The sequence below is a fragment of the Oncorhynchus kisutch genome, linkage group LG2, assembly GCF_002021735.2.
Source record: "Oncorhynchus kisutch isolate 150728-3 linkage group LG2, Okis_V2, whole genome shotgun sequence".
Classification (NCBI taxonomy): domain Eukaryota; kingdom Metazoa; phylum Chordata; class Actinopteri; order Salmoniformes; family Salmonidae; genus Oncorhynchus; species Oncorhynchus kisutch.
The window spans coordinates 11,051,556-11,069,359 of NC_034175.2; the positions used below are offsets into that span (position 1 = coordinate 11,051,556).

General features: G+C 43.1%; 1 protein-coding gene across 1 annotated transcript; it reads right to left on the bottom strand.

Moving 5' to 3' along the window:
* Positions 1-941: 941 nt before the first annotated feature.
* Positions 942-9,880, bottom strand: LOC109903423 (melanocortin-2 receptor accessory protein 2A-like). Its single transcript, XM_020500122.2, has 3 exons — positions 9,552-9,880; positions 8,826-8,925; positions 942-2,602 (listed from the first exon to the last, which is right to left on the bottom strand). Exons 1-3 carry the CDS (start codon positions 9,673-9,675, stop codon positions 2,122-2,124), a joined length of 705 nt encoding a protein of 234 aa, XP_020355711.1. The 5' UTR covers positions 9,676-9,880; the 3' UTR covers positions 942-2,121.
* Between the last annotated feature and the right edge of the window lie 7,924 nt (positions 9,881-17,804).

Sequence of the window (17,804 nt, forward strand, 5' to 3'; positions counted from 1 at the left end):
AGCGTTGTCATGCTGGAGAATCATGTCAGGATGAGCCTGCAGGAAGGGTACCACATGAGGGAGGAGGATGTCTTCCCTGTAACACACAGCGTTGAGATTGCATGCAATGACAACAAGCTCAGTCCGATGATGCTGTGACACACCGCCCCAGACCATGACGGACCCTCCACCTCCAAATCGATCCTGCTCCAGAGTACAGGCCTCAGTGTAACGCTCATTCCTTTGACGATAAACGCGAATCTGACCATCACCCTTGGTGACACAACCTCAACTCGTCAGTGAAGAGCACTTTTTGCCAGTCCTGTCTGGTCCAGCGACAGTGGGTTTGTGCCCATAGGTGACGTTGTTGCTGGTGATGTCTGGTGAGGACCTGCATTCCCTCAGTCCAGCCTCTCTCAGCCTATTGCGGACAGTCTGAGCACTGATGGAGGGATTGTGCGTTCCTGGTATAACTCTGGCATTTGTTGTTACCAGTTGTTACCTATCCCGAAGGTGTGATGTTTGGATGTACCAATCCTGTGCAGGTGTTGTTCCACGTGGTCTGCCACTGCGAGGACGATCAGCTGTCCATCCTGTCTCCCTGTAGTGCTGTCTTAGGCGTCTCACGGACATTGTAATTTATTGCCCTGGCCACATCTGCAGTTCTCATGCCTCCTTGCAGCATGCCTAAGGCACGTTCACTCAGATGAGTAGGGACCCTGGGCATCTTTCTTTTGGTGTTTTTCAGAGTCAGTAGAAAGGCCTCTTTAGTGTCCCAAGTTTTCATAACTGTGACCTTAATTGCCTACCGTCTGTAAGCTGTTAGTGTCTTAACGACCGTTCCACAGGTGCATGTTCATTAACTGTTTAAGGTTCATTGAACAAGCATGGGAAACAGTGTTTAAACCCTTTACAATGAAGATCTGTGAAGTTATTTTGATTTTTACGAATGATCTTTGCTGAGTTTAGTTTTATTTAGTCACAACCTTCTATAGACTTGGCAGACGAGACTGATGTGACATGTAGGTAAAGCATTGACACATGCAACACATGGTATATAAAAAGTTATGTCTATGACAGTTTATAGTGAGGAACAGGTGTGCTACAATTAGTACTGAACAAGGACAACATTCAGACTGCTGTTGAATTGAAAACCCAAGAGAAGAGTCTTGCCTTTCTGGTGCATTTTGGTTGTTGTATCAAATTCTCCTTACCTCTTCTGTTGTTGCCATCCCTTTATCTGATTCCTGCAAGGCCTCCACCACTATACGGGGGGGACCGAGTGGCGCAGTGGTCTAAGGCACTGCATTGCAGTACTAGAGGCTTCACTACAGTTCCCGGTTCAATCCCGGAATGTCTCACAACAGGCTGTCATTGGGGGTCCCATAGAGCGGCGCACAATTGGCCCAGCATTGTTCCGGGTTAGGGGAGGATTTGGCCGGGGTAGGCTGTCATTGTAAATAATATATTTTTCTTAACTCACTTCCTAGTTAAAGGCAAAAAAAAATAATTAAATACAAAAACATTCTAATCAACTTGATGAAGCTGGACTTCCCGTTTAGCGTTGAGATGTGACGTCACTTTCTGGCTCTGCGTAGGCAACCTTGTTGACATAAAGATTATAAAAGTAGCGCATATCACATATGTATATTTAACCCTATTGTTAATTTACATTAAATGTTTATATTTTGACTGTATAGTATTTTAGCCTGAACCAAATCTGAACAGAATGAAAATGTCAGGAGGTACAGTTACACAGTGGAGGTGGTGTGGGAAGCTGGAACCACAGCCTAATTAGGAGAGCTTGCACTGTACATGACTGGCACAACAGAATGTTAGATTAGGACTTATTTGAACCTCCATGAATTCGGTTGACACAACTCTATATAAGGCTGGTGAGTCCTGTGATGTCCTCATAATTAGCTATAATGCCCTAACGGAGGTGGGTGTGAGAAGTAAGCAGGACCATGGTCTATTGTGTGATTGGCAGGACAGTCCATCTTGTGAAGGGCGCTAGATGGTCGATGACACTCCCCCTCTAGGATGATTGGTGGTTCCCCCAGTCAATCGTGTGATGGACCCCATGGGAGCGACACTCCTCATCTAGGATGATTGGTGGTTCCCCAGGAAGTAGAGGGGACCTTAGTCCATCACGTGATGTGCGCTGTGGGGCCGATGACACTCCCCCTCCATGATGATTGGCGGCTCCCCCAGCAGCAGATCGTCCGCCCCCAGGGTGGAGCTGTGCTCGGAGTTCACAACGTTAGGGATGTTGAAATGGGACAGGGACATTGCCTCACTGTGGTCAGTCCGGTTCCCCCCCAACATGGCAGCCCCTTGCAGGGCACGGCTGACACCTACTTCCATCCCCACCACTACCCCCTCCTCTGGGCTGCCTGACCTGCCTCGCCCCGGCCCCTGGACCAGCCCTCCTCTGGGTGCTCCCACAGCTCCTGCCCTGGACACCCCCTGGGCCTGTTCCTCATTGATGTAGCAGTGGAAGAGGGAGCGGCTGAGAGAGGAGTCCAGTTGTAGGCATGGCCGGTTGTCAGGGTCTGCAGGGGAGCGGAGGTCCTCCACACAGCTGGTCAGACGAACACGCTTCTTACAGGGCTCAGCTCCTCTAGATGGGGGACATTTGAGGACCAGGAGTGTATTAGAAGAGAAATAGGTGTGACTACCTCACAATTAAAGTGAAAAATAAGATGCCTTAATCAGAATCAAGGAAGATAGGGAGAGGGAAGAAAGAGACATGGATGGTAGGTAAGAGAGGACAGGGAGAGGGAAGAAGGAGACATGGATGGTAGGTAAGAGAGGATAGGGAGAGGGAAGAAAGAGACATGGATGGTAGGTAAGAGAGGACAGGGAAAGGGAAGAAAGAGACATGGATGGTAGGTAAGAGAGGATAGGGAGAGGGAAGAAAGAGACATGGATGGTAGGTAAGAGAGGACAGGGAGAGGGAAGAAAGAGACATGGATGGTAGGTAAGAGAGGACAGGGAAAGGGAAGAAAGAGACATGGTGGTAGGTAAGAGAGGATAGGGAGAGGGAAGAAAGAGACATGGATGGTAGGTAAGAGAGGACAGGGAGAGGGAAGAAAGAGACATGGATGGTAGGTAGATGGTATCATGTATTCCCTTTTGGGGCGTATGACTCTTCATTCATGCTTAAACAAACAAGTCTGGATTGAATAATCAATGCATGTTTGGAAAGAGCTGTGTGTTGCGTGTCCGTGCGCTAATTCTGTGTATGTTGGCGCTCCTGTGTATATTGGCTCAACACTATATTCCTATCCCCTTAGCGGGTGTCTTTATTTTTTGGCTTTAGCTAAGCTCAGTATATAGCTGCATTGAAGCAGGCAGAGAGAGAGGAAGAGAGGGAAGGAAGAGAGAAAGCTGAGTAAATGGATGTCATGGCATTGGACTAGAGCAGTGGAGCGCTGTGGTCAGCAGACCTGAGATTTTAACAGGCTTGGCCCTGGTGGGGCCCCTTGAGGCCCCCTGACCTCCATTACTGAACACAGCAAGACAATTAGCTCCTCTACTCAGCAGCCAGCACTCATCAGCTCTCACATTCACTTAGGACCCAATAGGCTATGTTTAGACAGGCAGCCCAATTCAAACATTTTGCCGCAGTTATTGGCCTTTTGACCAATCATATCAGATCATTTCACATCAGATCTTATTCAGAGCTTATCTAAATGATAAAACTACCAATTAGTGAAAATAAGATCAGAATTGGGATGCCTGTCTAAACGTAGCCATAAAGAAGAGAAGCCTGATGTGACCTCAACACGCCCATCCACACGCACACAACCATGCACGTGCACGCACACACACACTGGGCTACAATTGGAAATACAAGATTCAGGGAGACTGATGGGTACCATTTACTCTTTCATTTGTTGTTATAGTCACACACACAGAAACAGATTTCCAGCCTTAACTAGTTGGTCCCATTAAATGCATTAACTGCCATCCTGCTTGCTGTGCTGTGGTCCTGCAATAGATAGAGCCTGGGAAGTATCAAGGTAGAGCAGCATGCTGATCAGTCACTGATCCCTGCAGGTTGTTTGTTTTCATCAGCAAGCCAGTGAGGTCTTTCTGGAAGGCAGTGAGGTTTGTCTGTAAGGGATCCCAGAGCTGAGCCTTGCAGAGATCCACTCCAGAGGAACAGATACACACAGACTCACAGGCTCAGCTCTCTGGCAGCTAATGAGAGAGCCGTGACAGCTGCCACACACACAGCCACAGGGATAAGGGTGGTTCAGAGAGCAGCATAAAACGTTCACAGGGGAAAACTGAGCTTAAAGAAAGAGTCAGCTTAGAGAGAGTTGAGAAAGGGAGAGTGGTAAGAGAGAGAGAGGGGATGAAGCTCCAAGAGAAATAGAACTCAGACACCGCATGCAAACAGACTGCATCATCACATTGCCGTACGATCATTTCTATGCAATTGTTGCAATCTATGCACGGCATCACCACAATCAGAATCACACAACATGGAAGTGTTATTAATTATCTACCAGCCACACGTCAGGTGTGTGTAACAACAGGCTACAACGGTATTATAAATCACCAATAGCAATATAATACATAAAACATGATAGGTAACACTTTATTTGACACCCAGGTCAAAACCATGTCATATGTAATAACAGCTGACATAACTTGTCATAACCTGGTATAATATGATCATAACACTGTCATGATAAAACATATATAGACCTGTTGTGTTATTTTATGGCTGGTTATGACACATACACAAGAGTGTCAAAACCCACAAAACCTACCACACAAGGCAAAACATTCCATTATACCATATGCTACTTGTCAACAGTGTTTTTATGCTATATATACAGTACAGTACCAGTCAAACGTTTGGACACACATACTCATTCAAGGGTTTTTCTTTCTTTTTACATTGTAGAATAATCGTGAAGACGTCAAAACTATGAAATAACACATATGAATCATGTAGTAACCCAAAAAAAGTGTTAAACAAATCTAAATATATTTATATTTGAGAATCTTCAAAGTAGCCACCCTTTGCCTTGATGACAGCTTTGCACACTCTTGGCATTCTCTCAACCAGCTTCACCTGGAATGCTTTTCAAAGAGTCTTGAATGAGTTCCCACATATGCTGAGCACTTATTGGCTGCCTTTCCTTCACTCTGCGGTCCAACTCATCCCAAACCATCTCAATTGGGTTGAGGTTGGGTGATTGTGGAGTCCAGGTCATCTGATGCAGCACTCATCACTCTCCTTCTTGCTCAAATAGCCCTTACACAGCCTGGAGGTGTGTTGGGTCATTGTCCTGCTGAAAAACAAAATGATAGACCCACTAAGTGCAAAGCAGATGGGATGGTGTATTGCTGCAGAATGCTGTGGTAGCCATGCTGGTTAAGTATGCCTTGCATTCTAAAGAAATCACTTACAGTGTCACCAGCAAAGCACCCCCAACACCATCACACCTCCTCATCCATACTTCACGATGGGAACCACACATGCAAAGATCATCAGTCCACCTACTCTGCATCCCACAAAGACCAAAAATCGCAAATTTGGACTCATCAGACCAAAGGACAGATTTCCACCGGTCTAATATCCATTGCTCGTATTTCTTGGCCCAAGCAAGTCTCTTCTTCTTATTGGTGTCCTTTAGTAGTGGTTTCTTTGCAGCAATTGAACCATGAAGGCCTGATTCACGCAGTCTCCTCTGAACAGTTGACATTGAGATGTGTCTGTTACTTGAACTCTGTGAAGCATTTATTTGGGCTGCAATCTGGGGTGCAGTTAACTCTAATGAACGTATCCCCTGCAGCAGAGGTAACTCTGGGTCTTACTTTCTTGTGGCGATCCTCATTATAGCCAGTTTCATCAGAGCACTTGATGGTTTTTGCGACTGCTTTGAAGAAACTTTCAAAGTTCTTGAAATATTCCGGATTGTCGTTTCTCTTTGCTTATTTGAGCTGTTCTTGCCATAATATAGACTTGGTCTTTTACCAAATAGGGCTATGTTCTGTATACCCCCCTAACTTGTCACAACACAACTGATTGGCTCAAACGCATTAAGAAGGAAAGAAGTTCCACAAATGAACTTTTAACAAGGCACACCTGTTAATTGAAATGTATTCCAGTGACTACCTCATGAAGCTGGTTGAGAGAATGCCAAGCGTGTGCAAAGCTGTCATCAAGGAATAGGGTGGCTACTTTGAAGAATCTCAAATATAAAATATATTTGGATTTGTTTAACACTTTTTTGTTTACTACATGATTCCATATGTGTTATTACATAGTGTTGATGTCTTCACTATTATTCTACAATGTAGAAATTTGTAAAAAAAAATACAAATAAAGAAAAACTCTTGAATGAGTAGGTGTATCCAAACTTTTGACTGGTACTGTATATATATTTATTTATTAACGTTGTTAAATTTTTATTGTAATTGCACACACATTGATGTCAGACATGCACCTACCACAATGCTCTGTTGTTGACAGGGATGAATGCAGGAGCAGATTTCAGGAGCAGGACAAGACACCTTCTTTTGGACTGATGACTGATATAAGGGCCTGTAAGTGTCTTATCTGGCTTATATGACAATGATGGTCATAATGCTTCTTGACAGTGTCATAAAGTGTATTGTCTTAGTCCATGTAAAGTGACACAGGATGGTCATAATGCTTCTTGACTTTGTCATAAAGTGTATTGTCTTAGTCCATGTAAAGTGACACAGGATGGTCATAATGCTTCTTGACTTTGTCATAAAGTGTATTGTCTTAGTCCATGTAAAGTGACACAGGATGGTCATAATGCTTCTTGACTTTGTCATAAAGTGTATTGTCTTAGTCCATGTAAAGTGACACAGGATGGTCATAATGCTTCTTGACTTTGTCATAAAGTGTATTGTCTTAGTCCATGTAAAGTGACACAGGATGGTCATAATGCTTCTTGACAGTGTCATAAAGTGTATTGTCTTAGTCCATGTAAAGTGACACAGGATGGTCATAATGCTTCTTGACTTTGTCATAAAGTGTATTGTCTTAGTCCATGTAAAGTGACACAGGATGGTCATAATGCTTCTTGACAGTGTCATAAAGTGTATTGTCTTAGTCCATGTAAAATGACACAGGATGGTCATAATGCTTCTTGACAGTGTCATAAAGTGTATTGTCTTAGTCCATGTAAAGTGACACAGGATGGTCATAATGCTTCTTGACAGAGTCATAAAGTGTATTGTCTTAGTCCATGTAAAGTGACACAGGATGGTCATAATGCTTCTTGACAGTGTCATAAAGTGTATTGTCTTAGTCCATGTAAAGTGACACAGGATGGCCATAATGCTTCTTGACAGTGTCATAAAGTGTATTGTCTTAGTCCATGTAAAGTGACACAGGATGGTCATAATGCTTCTTGACAGTGTCATAAAGTGTATTGTCTTAGTCCATGTAAAGTGACACAGGATGGCCATAATGCTTCTTGACAGAGTCATAAAGTGTATTGTCTTAGTCCATGTAAAGTGACACAGGATGGCCATAATGCTTCATGACAGTGCCATAAAGTGTATTTTCTACAAGTTATTTAAAATATGATGAAAAAAACACAACTGTAAAGAATTAATTACAACAAAAACAAAGGATATAAGAGACGAACTTTCAAATGAAAGGAAACTTTTTGGCAGGAAAAAAAACTAATTTGAATAAATGTAGGTTTTCATACTCTTATGTAGGTGTCATAACCAGCCATAAAAAAAACACAATATATGTCACAACAGGTGTAAATATATGGGTCATGACAGTGTTATGACCATATTATGACAAGTTATGTCAGCTCTTCTAACATCATGACAGTGTTATGACCGTGTAATAATATGTTACGACACTAGGTGTTAAGTGAAGCGTTACCACATAATTGCATAAATGTATAAACATCATAAACTTTAATCTTGTAGTTTTTCAAGTAAATGTAGTGACCTGTCAAAAAATGTCTTGATGCTTCCCATAAACACATAGTTGAAAGCTCTTGTTCGACAGATGAGCTGCCGCGGTGCGCCTCACCTACCATGGAAATGATTGGACTTCCACCGGAACGCATACAGTTTACCGCAGTTTGTTTGCACAAGGCTAGAGAGAGAAACATGGCTTTGTGGGAGGGGGACGAGGGGGAGGGACCACCAAGGGAGAGATCTCTGACTGAAAAGGAGAAAGAAAGAAGGATCAAAGCAGAGCGTACAGTCAGAAAAAAAAGAGGTAGCTGACAGAGAGCGCGCGCGCGCGAGAGAGAGCGAGAGCAAGCACAGTGTGCAAAAAATACATATGCTACAACCATGGATAAAAAGGAAGAGGGCTGCTGATAATTAGAATCCTTTACTAAGATGGCATCAAACATCAGAGTGCACTGAGACTGGGAGGGAGAATTGTCTCATTTACGTAGAGGAAAACCAAGAGACATTCTGAACCAGGCGCTCTCTGTGGTGCTGAAGAAGAACTAACCACAGCCTGTGTAAGGCTCTGCCACTAACACGCCTGGCGCTGTCCATGGTGCTGAAAAGAAAGTCCCACAAAACTTGGAATATGAACAGCCACACTGTCAATGTTATTTACCTGGTGTGATAAATAATTGTGCATGCTAAGAAACTGTCCGTGCTGCTGAACCACCACTAATAAGCATGGTGCTATCCATGGTCCTAAAAGCACCATGAAACTTGGAACATGGACCAGTCACACTGTCTGCCATTTACCTACTGTGGAAAATAATTGTGCACATGTTAAGAGGCACTGGAAGTTGGTGGATTGCTAAGTAATTCATTTGATTGACATGTGATGGCTGGTTGATAAGGAGACTCACTCGGGATGTGGAGCTCCAGTCTTGGTGAGAAGCGTCAGGACAAAGAACATGAAGATGACAAAGACAGCCAGGCCCACCCAGAAGCCTATCACGATGGAATCTGCAACACAACAAGACTTGATTGACAGCTCAAATATTATTTTTTTAGTTCCAATGTATAGTAAGTAGGTCATTATATCTACAGCATGACAAAAACAACATTATTTTAAGCACAATGAGATGGAGAGGAGGGGGAGAGAGAGAGGGTAGGGCTATGAAAATGTATTATGTCTAGACGGGGTGACATTGATTGGTGTATGCTATTCTAGAGGAAAAATAAAGTTATTGATTGTGTATGTGTCTAATGTTAAAAGGCTGACACACATACAGGCCTAAACAAGGAACCCCCTTACTCAGACACTCAGCACTGACATGCTTATACTACTCTGCAGGGTTTACAGTCCAAGGCAGTCCCCCCCCTCTTCTCTCTCTATAGCTCTCATAAACCACACACACCCTCTACCTATTTGTCATTATGAAGAATATCTGCTATACTTAACTTTAACTTCTAGCCAGAAATATGAATGTGATGCAATGAGCCATGACAATTCTCACGTATAAATACATGCACACATGCTTTAATCACAGTTCACTTCTACAATAAAGTAATAGATGCGTAACGCAGAGAAGATGGGTGAAAGGGGCGGAGGGGCAGCACAGGACTGTAAACTGAGATCCTGTACTTACATCGGTGCGCTTTCAGTCCCTCGAACGAAACAGGCTCATCATCGTCGTAATATTCATACGTCCACTTGTAGTCCGGGTCCGGAGCGTTTCCGCCTGATATATTTGAGTGGTTAAACTCAGACATCTCCAAATAGATCCAAGAGCGCAGGCGGACTAAAGAAAAACAAAAAAGGCGAACGTTAAGTGACAGTTTTAATCCCCAACACCAATAAAATAAAATAAATCTAGCGAAGTAGGCGAGGATTTCTGGAATTTACTCTCCGTTCAATAACACGGTTATTATATGAGGCATACTAAACTTCACCACACGCAGCTATGTGCTTACACGGTGCGCGCTCTCTCTCTCTCTCGATTCGGAAACGAGGGTGCGCCTGTCCATTGACATCATCTTGAATTGCTTTCGGACTCGTGCGCTTGGCTTGGATGCGCAGAGCAATAATGAGTTGGAGGACGGTGAAATGGAGAGCGGTACGTAGGATATGTGGCCTACACTTTTTTAGAAAAAAGTGACTGCGATGTGGAGTGATCTTATCCATCAATGAAAATATTTATGCAAAGGCACTAGTGGCTTTAAAGATGTTCTGGATCTGTGTTTTGGAATACTGTCAATAATCCATCATGTTCAAAGGTTAAACATATGCTATTTTATTGTCACGAAGCCAGAGTGAAATAAAATTTGCAGAATCCAGGCTATTACTCATCTAAGGTTCAGCAGTTAATTAATCAGTGGATGTTTGAAAGGGATGATTTCAGAAGAGACATTTAATTCATCACTATTTGTTTATCATTGTCTTATTTAGGGATTAAATATTCCCCAGGCAGTGAAGATGAACTGAATTGATGCACAATACGCTATACAAGCAAGGGCTTTCGGAGATATTAAGCTGAATATGTTGAGCTGAAAATGGAACAATCACTTTAACACTGGTGTAGGCCTATCATTGAAGTGCATGTAAAAGATGCAAAAAAAAATACAATTTGAAAAAGAAAATATGTTTAGACTGGGTGAACTCACATTGCAGTTACAGTAAGATAGCAATTTTCATTTTGAATGCTGAACCATAATGGCCTTGGGCTGATCATTATAGTACATTCTTAACCCTGGGGCAACTTGTCCATGCCTCTAGAGGGTCAAGACTAAAGAGAAATGTCTGAAATGATCAACAGCCTACATAAGCAACTTCTCAAAGATAATGAGGAGACATTTATCAAAGCAGCCACATATAAAAACAGTTACTGTAGGCAACATGAAAGATACAGTTAGTAAATGATCTGGTCCCCTTTTACAGTTCAAATGTGCCAGCAGATTATAGACTATATCTGCCTAACACGGCTATACTGGCTATTCTGTATGTGTGTAACCCTGTGTGATCTGCTGTGTGAATGGCAGGTCAGGTGTGCTATTCTATTGAGTCATCCTTCCAGACCTGCAGGCCAGTGTTTAGCTCTTATTAACCAGAGCTCAGGGAACAGAACACACACACACACACACACACACACACACACACACACACACACACACACACACACACACACACACACACACACACACACACACACACACACACACACACACACACACACACACACACACACTCTCTCTCTCTCTCTCTCTCTCTGCTACAGTTAATTGGACCACAGGACAACAGTACCATATAATTGTACAATACACCAGGGATATGGATATCGTAGGTAAGCCCTGAGCTGAATATTTAATTAGATTCACAAAGAAATGGTGTGTTACATAACTAGTTATAGACTACTCTGTTAACCATGCTAGTTAAATATGGCCTTCAGGAGAACACATGTGGATCAGGGTTTTCAGGGCCGTTCTGATACTCTTTCATGACCAATAGCACATAGAGAATGATTGCACTGTAGGTGGCCTAGTAACCATTCTGACCTCTCCCTCTCATTATACGATTCTGGGTTTTGTTGTATCTGATACATACAGTGTTTGATTGCTGATCCACAGGCGTCATCAGCCCAGTCCACCTCTCACTCGACTTTTCAACTCCTATCCAGGAACGCCCTGAACGCCCTGTTGACAGTAATTGGCCAAGTCACTGCCCACCTGTGGATGGCTTCCAGCTCGGTGCAGATCTTTTCTACCATAATAACCAGAAAAAGGCCTTTTCAGCAGTACTTGCTAGGTGCAAAAGCGCATATCTTCTGTCCTTTTCTTTGATGCCCAGAGCGGAAAGCAGTCTCCATGTTGATTAGGCAGGGAAGCCATGCCAGCCGACTTTAACTGGGTAAACCCAGACACTCCATCACCTTCCCTCGCATCTTATCTGCCAGGAAGTCATACTTTCTCTTCTTGTGCTGGTATGCTTCCACACACCTCTCTGAGGGCGCTGTCACCAGCTTTTTCTCCTTCACCGCCCATATGATGATGTCTGGACGGAGAGTGGTGACAACCATGTCAGGGAGGAAGATCAGCTTTCTGTCTAGGTCAGCACGCATCTACCACGATCTTGCATCTCCCACATTCTGGCTTGTTCCAGAATGCCGTCCTTCCTGGGTCTGGCTACTTCTGCCTCCCGTGGCCTGACTAAGTTGATGTGGTGGCCTTTGTTGGTGGGAGTCCTATTTTTCCTCTGTTGATTCTCGAGGATCATGGCCAGTTCCCTTAAAACTTGGTCGTGCCTCCATCTGAATTTGCCTAGGGAGAGGGCAAGAGTGCACTATGTTAAAACATTATCCATGGTGCCAAGTTTGTTGCAGAGAGAGAGGTTTGGGCTTTCAGCGAGGCCCCACCTGTGTAAGTTAGTGAGGGACGGGAGCACGTCATAGACAGATATGAACAGGAACAGGATTCTGTCAGGATCCATCCTCCACAGCTCACCCAAAGAGACTCCAGGCTCCCGACCTCACTGCTTTGGCCCTTAATCCTTAATTTGCCTGACTTCCTGCTGCACCAGGTGCCTCCTTTCAGTGGTGTTGGCTTTGGCCCAGCATGTGGTCTTCGTTGTTTCAAGGCCCTGTCTATATCGGCAGATATTCCCCTCTTTTTGCCAGCAGCACACCACCCTGCATCCCACTGCTGGCTTGCCTTTGAAGCTAAGCAGGGTTGGTCCTGGCTGCTCCCTGGATGGAAGACCAGATGCTGGTGGAAGTGGTGTTGGAGGGCCAGTACGAGGCACTCTTTCCTCTTGTCTATTAAAATATCCCACTGTCTCAGGGCAGTGATTGGGGACATTGCCCTGTGTAGGGTGCCGTCTTTCGGATAGGACGTTAAATCAAGTGTCCGGACTCACTAAAGATCCCATGGCACTTATTGTAAGAGAAGGGGTGTTAACCCTGGTGTCCTGGGTAAATTCCCAATCTGGCCCTCATACCATCATGGCCACCTAATCATCCCCAGCTTCCAATTGGCTCATTCATCCCCCCTCCTCTCCCCAGTAACTATTCCCCAGGTCATTGCTGTAAATGAGAATGTGTGCTCAGTCAACATACCTGGTAAAATAACATACCTGGTAAAATATACTACACAAATGTCACCGTGCTTCAACCTGTTTGACGGCTTTGGTGGCAGACCACTTTCTTTGTGTCCTGAACTCAATAATGGCACCTTGTATCTTCAGGTCTTTGGAGTCCCTGAGGATCATCACCAGCCGGTCTTTACCACTTTGAATTCTACCAGTGATGAGATTGGTAGTTGTAGCTTTGCTATTCTACTGTACAGGCCCACACATGAGAAGCTGGGGGGCACACCAAGCCATCTGCGTAGGTCTCAGTTTGCAATTCTCTCTAGTGCCTGTTGCTGATGAGGTGATCTCATACAGGGTTAGCGGCCAGGTAATTCGGGGGAGGACACTGTGCTGGTACATCCAGCACAGTGTACATGTGGTTCTTCTGTCCATTAGGGTCTAGTCAAATAACTTTCCCAGGCACTTGACAGGGTTATTGACGAATTATGGATTTTTTTCTCTCTGGATCGTCATGCTGAACCTGTCTGTCACCTTTCCTTGTCTTTCTGTCACCTTTCCTTATCACCATGCTTCTCGAATTGCAAGGTTTATTAATCAAAAGTTAAACATTACATTTAGTAAAATGTTTCAAGCATTCAGCATAGTTAAACATGATTACTGTCAGTTATTGTGAATCATTCTTTGCAACACAATACATTCAATAAACTGTTGAAATGAGATTAATTTTGTTACTCAGGGTTCCTTTGTTTCTCTGCTACAGAGAGAACAACAGGAAAACCTGCTTAAGCTATAGACCCATCATTTTAAGTGTTCAGCGAAGCCTCTCTCCGTCTCCCGCTGGTCACAACTGCACTAAGCCAGAGGGGGAGTCGTGTCATCAAATACCTAATTCAGTGGGATGAGGCCTCAGGTGTAAACCTTTCTTGTCTCCTCTGATAAAAGACACTTCTTTTGAAGATGAGGATGTGTACTGGGGCTATAGGCTGCTGTTTTGTGGAACTCACAAATGGAGGGGATTGCAATTAAAAGACAAATGAAGCAGGGATCCACATCACTGGGGAGTGGTGGTCGTGTACTTCAAAATGATGAATAATTCTGTGTGTAAGAGCTCACATGAACTCATGTCCAAAGTGGATCAGACATCTCATTAAAGGAAGCAGCTCAATAAAACATGCATCTGGTCTAATGGATTCTCTCTAAAGATACTCTTCTCTTCTCTACTATGTCACGTCAGCTGTACGTTGGAGTGGACGGATCTGGGGAGCACTAAGCTGAATGTTAAGGGGCCAGTATTGATTGATTGGCCAGTATTGATTGATTGATTTTCTCCATAACAAACTTCTCTCTAACCCAGAAAAACAGATATAATTCACCATTTAAGTACCGGTCATACCAAAAGCTATATTTACATGTTCTTTGCTACATTGTTTCCACATTGCAGCAGCAGACAATGAGCCTAAAAGGTTGACGCCTGGAGCAGTAATAAAAACACATTTTATATTAATTAGTTCAAAAAATGTAATTAGTCAAATTAAATAAAAAGGATGTGAAGCACATAAAAAAAAAGATAGGATATATAGGATATTGATAAGATGTATAGGATATTGATAGGATATGTAGGATATTGATAGGATATGTAGGATATTGATAAGATGTATAGGATATTGATAAGATGTATAGGATATTGATAGGATATGTAGGATATTGATAGGAGATATAGGATATTGATAAGATATATATAGGATATTGATAAGATACAGTGGGACAAAAAAGTATTTAGTCAGCCACCAATTGTGCAAGTTCTCCCACTTAAAAGATGAGAGAGGCCTGTAATTTTCATCATAGGTACACTTCAACTATGACAGACAAAATAAGAAAAAAAATATCCAGAAAATCACATTGTAGGATTTTTTATGAATTTATTTGCAAATTATGGTGGGAAATAAGTATTTGGTCACCTACAAACAAGCAAGATTTCTGGCTCTCACAGACCTGTAATTTCTTCTTTAAGAGGCTCCTCTGTCCTCCACTCGTTACCTGTATTAATGGCACCTGTTTGAACTTGTACAAAAAGACACCTGTCCACAACCTCAAACAGTCACACTCCAAACTCCACTATGGCCAAGACCAAAGAGCTGTCAAAGGACACCAGAAACAAAATTGTAAACCTTCACCAGGCTGGGAAGACTGAATCTGCAATAGGTAAGCAGCTTGGTTTGAAGAAATCAACTGTGGGAGCAATTATTAGGAAATGGAAGACATACAAGCCCACTGATAATCTCCCTCGATCTGGGGCTCCACGCAAGATCTCACCCGTGGGGTCAAAATGATCAGAACGGTGAGCAAAAATCACCAGAACCACACGGGGGACCTAGTGAATAACCTGCAGAGAGCTGGGACCAAAGTAACAAAGCCTATCATCAGTAACACACTATGCCGCCAGGGACTCAAATCCTGCAGTGCCAGACGTGTCCCCCTGCTTAAGCCAGTACATGTCCAGGCCCGTCTGAAGTTTGCTAGAGAGCATTTGGATGATCCAGAAGAAGATTGGGAGAATGTCATATGGTCAGATGAAACCAAAATATAACTTTTTGGTAAAAACTCAACTTGTCGTGTTTGGAGGACAAAGAATGCTGAGTTGCATTCAAAGAACACCATATCTACTGTGAAGCATGGGGGTGGAAACATCATGCTTTGGGACTGTTTTTCTGCAAAGGGACCAGGACGACTGATCGTGTAAAGGAAAGAATGAATGGGGCCATGTATCGTGAGATTTTGAGTGAAAACCTCCTTCCATCAGCAAGGGCATTGAAGATGAAACGTGGCTGGGTCTTTCAGCATGACAATGATCCCAAACACACCGCCCGGGCAACGAAGGAGTGGCTTCGTAAGAAGCATTTCAGGGTCCTGGAGTGGCCTAGCCAGTCTCCAGATCTCAACCCCATAGAAAATCTTTGGAGGGAGTTGAAAGTCTGTGTTGCCCAGCAACAGCCCCAAAACATCACTGCTCTAGAGATCTGCATGGAGGAATGGGCCAAAATACCAGCAACAGTGTGTGAAAACCTTGTGAAGACTTACAGAAAACGTTTGACCTCTGTCATTGCCAACAAAGGGTATATAACAAAGTATTGAGAGAAACTTTTGTTATTGACCAAATACTTATTTTCCACCATAATTTGCAAATAAATTCATTAAAAATCCTACAATGTGATTTTCTGGATTTTCTTTTCTAATTTTGTCTGTCATAGTTGAAGTGTACCTATGATGAAAATTACAGGCCTCTCATCTTTTTAAGTGGGAGAACTTGCACAATTGGGGGCTGACTAAATACTTTTTTGCCCCACTGTATATAGGATATTGATAGGCTATTGATAGGATATGTAGTATATTGATAGGATATGCAGGATACTGATAGGCTATGCAGGATATGAATCAACAGACTCATTTGTATTTTCTTTCACCTATACAGTGAATGGAGGCTTGTAATGCCCAAGCCAGATCAAGCTATGCAGCAGCAGGTATTAGAGGTGGTGATGGTGAGTAATGTTAGTGGTGGAGGTGGCAGACGACAGATAGTGAGTGCCACTCCAGTGTCAAGCACCACTCTGTGTGTCAGGTACTGGTACTCTCCTCACCCCTACACAATTCTCCTCAGTTTTCAGTCAATCATAGAGCTGCTGCTGCCAGACTGGATAGGGGCTTTCTCACCTGTCTGGAACAACATGCTATATGCACTACATATGTCATATAAGTAACACCAAATTCACTGAAATGTATCTGTAATGCCATTATAACAGATGTAGATAATGTGACCTCACCTCTCCATTATTTCCCTTGAAAGCAGCATAGAACATGCCCTCGCCCTGCGAAGCAACTTCCCCTCCAATGATGCGAACTAGTCAGTCCACTTATAATCAAACTCTAAAGAGAATTCCTAATGCCAAAGCTATTACACTCCCATTGACAGACTCGCTCTCTACACCCCCTCCTGAAGGTAGATACCGTAAAGCTCATTGAGAATCAGAGCCAGACACAGTGTTTTTCATCTATGGTGACCTTTGATTTTCCATCTGCCAAGACATGCAATTTCATCGGATTGCCTAGTGGGTGGGGAACCTTTACTCCTATGGGGAAGGACTGGCCACCAACATGATGCCATTTACTAAGATAACACTGTGGGTGTGTATAGTCGGTCCGGAGGACAGATGGGGGGGGGGGGGGGGGTGAGAGAGAGAGTGACTGCAAGGTATTTTTCCTTGGATAACTACAGCTTTGCATATATATATGTCTTTAAAATCATATACTTCCTGGTGTGGTTGTGATATCATTCCCTTGCACATTTGAATTGCCTCTTCCCTAAGGTGAAGTATTAATTAATCAACTGTAGTACATTTCAGCCAGAAACAACTGAACACAATACAACCAGGGCTCTGAATCTAAACACAACAAAAATGTTTAGTGCATCTTTTCATTTGCTTCAGGACAGCTCATATAACTGACATGTTAGTTATAATGTGAATGATGTACAAAGCTGGATATTCATTAAAATAAGATGTGGTTAGATCAACATTAGATGAGCTACAAAACCAAGTGAAGCTCAATTTCTTTAAAAAACAGAACCCAACACATTTCAGTCATTGTTTCACCGGTCAAAAACAAACTGGTACTTTCATCAAGTACTTTTGATCCATAGAAGCTTGACTTATAGTATTGCACGTAGCATGGCCTTGAGTGTTACATTGACAGGTGTGATCTTTCAAATGGTTATGTTCAGTGGTAAGAAATGCTGCAATTCATTTTGTGTGAAAAAGGAACAAAA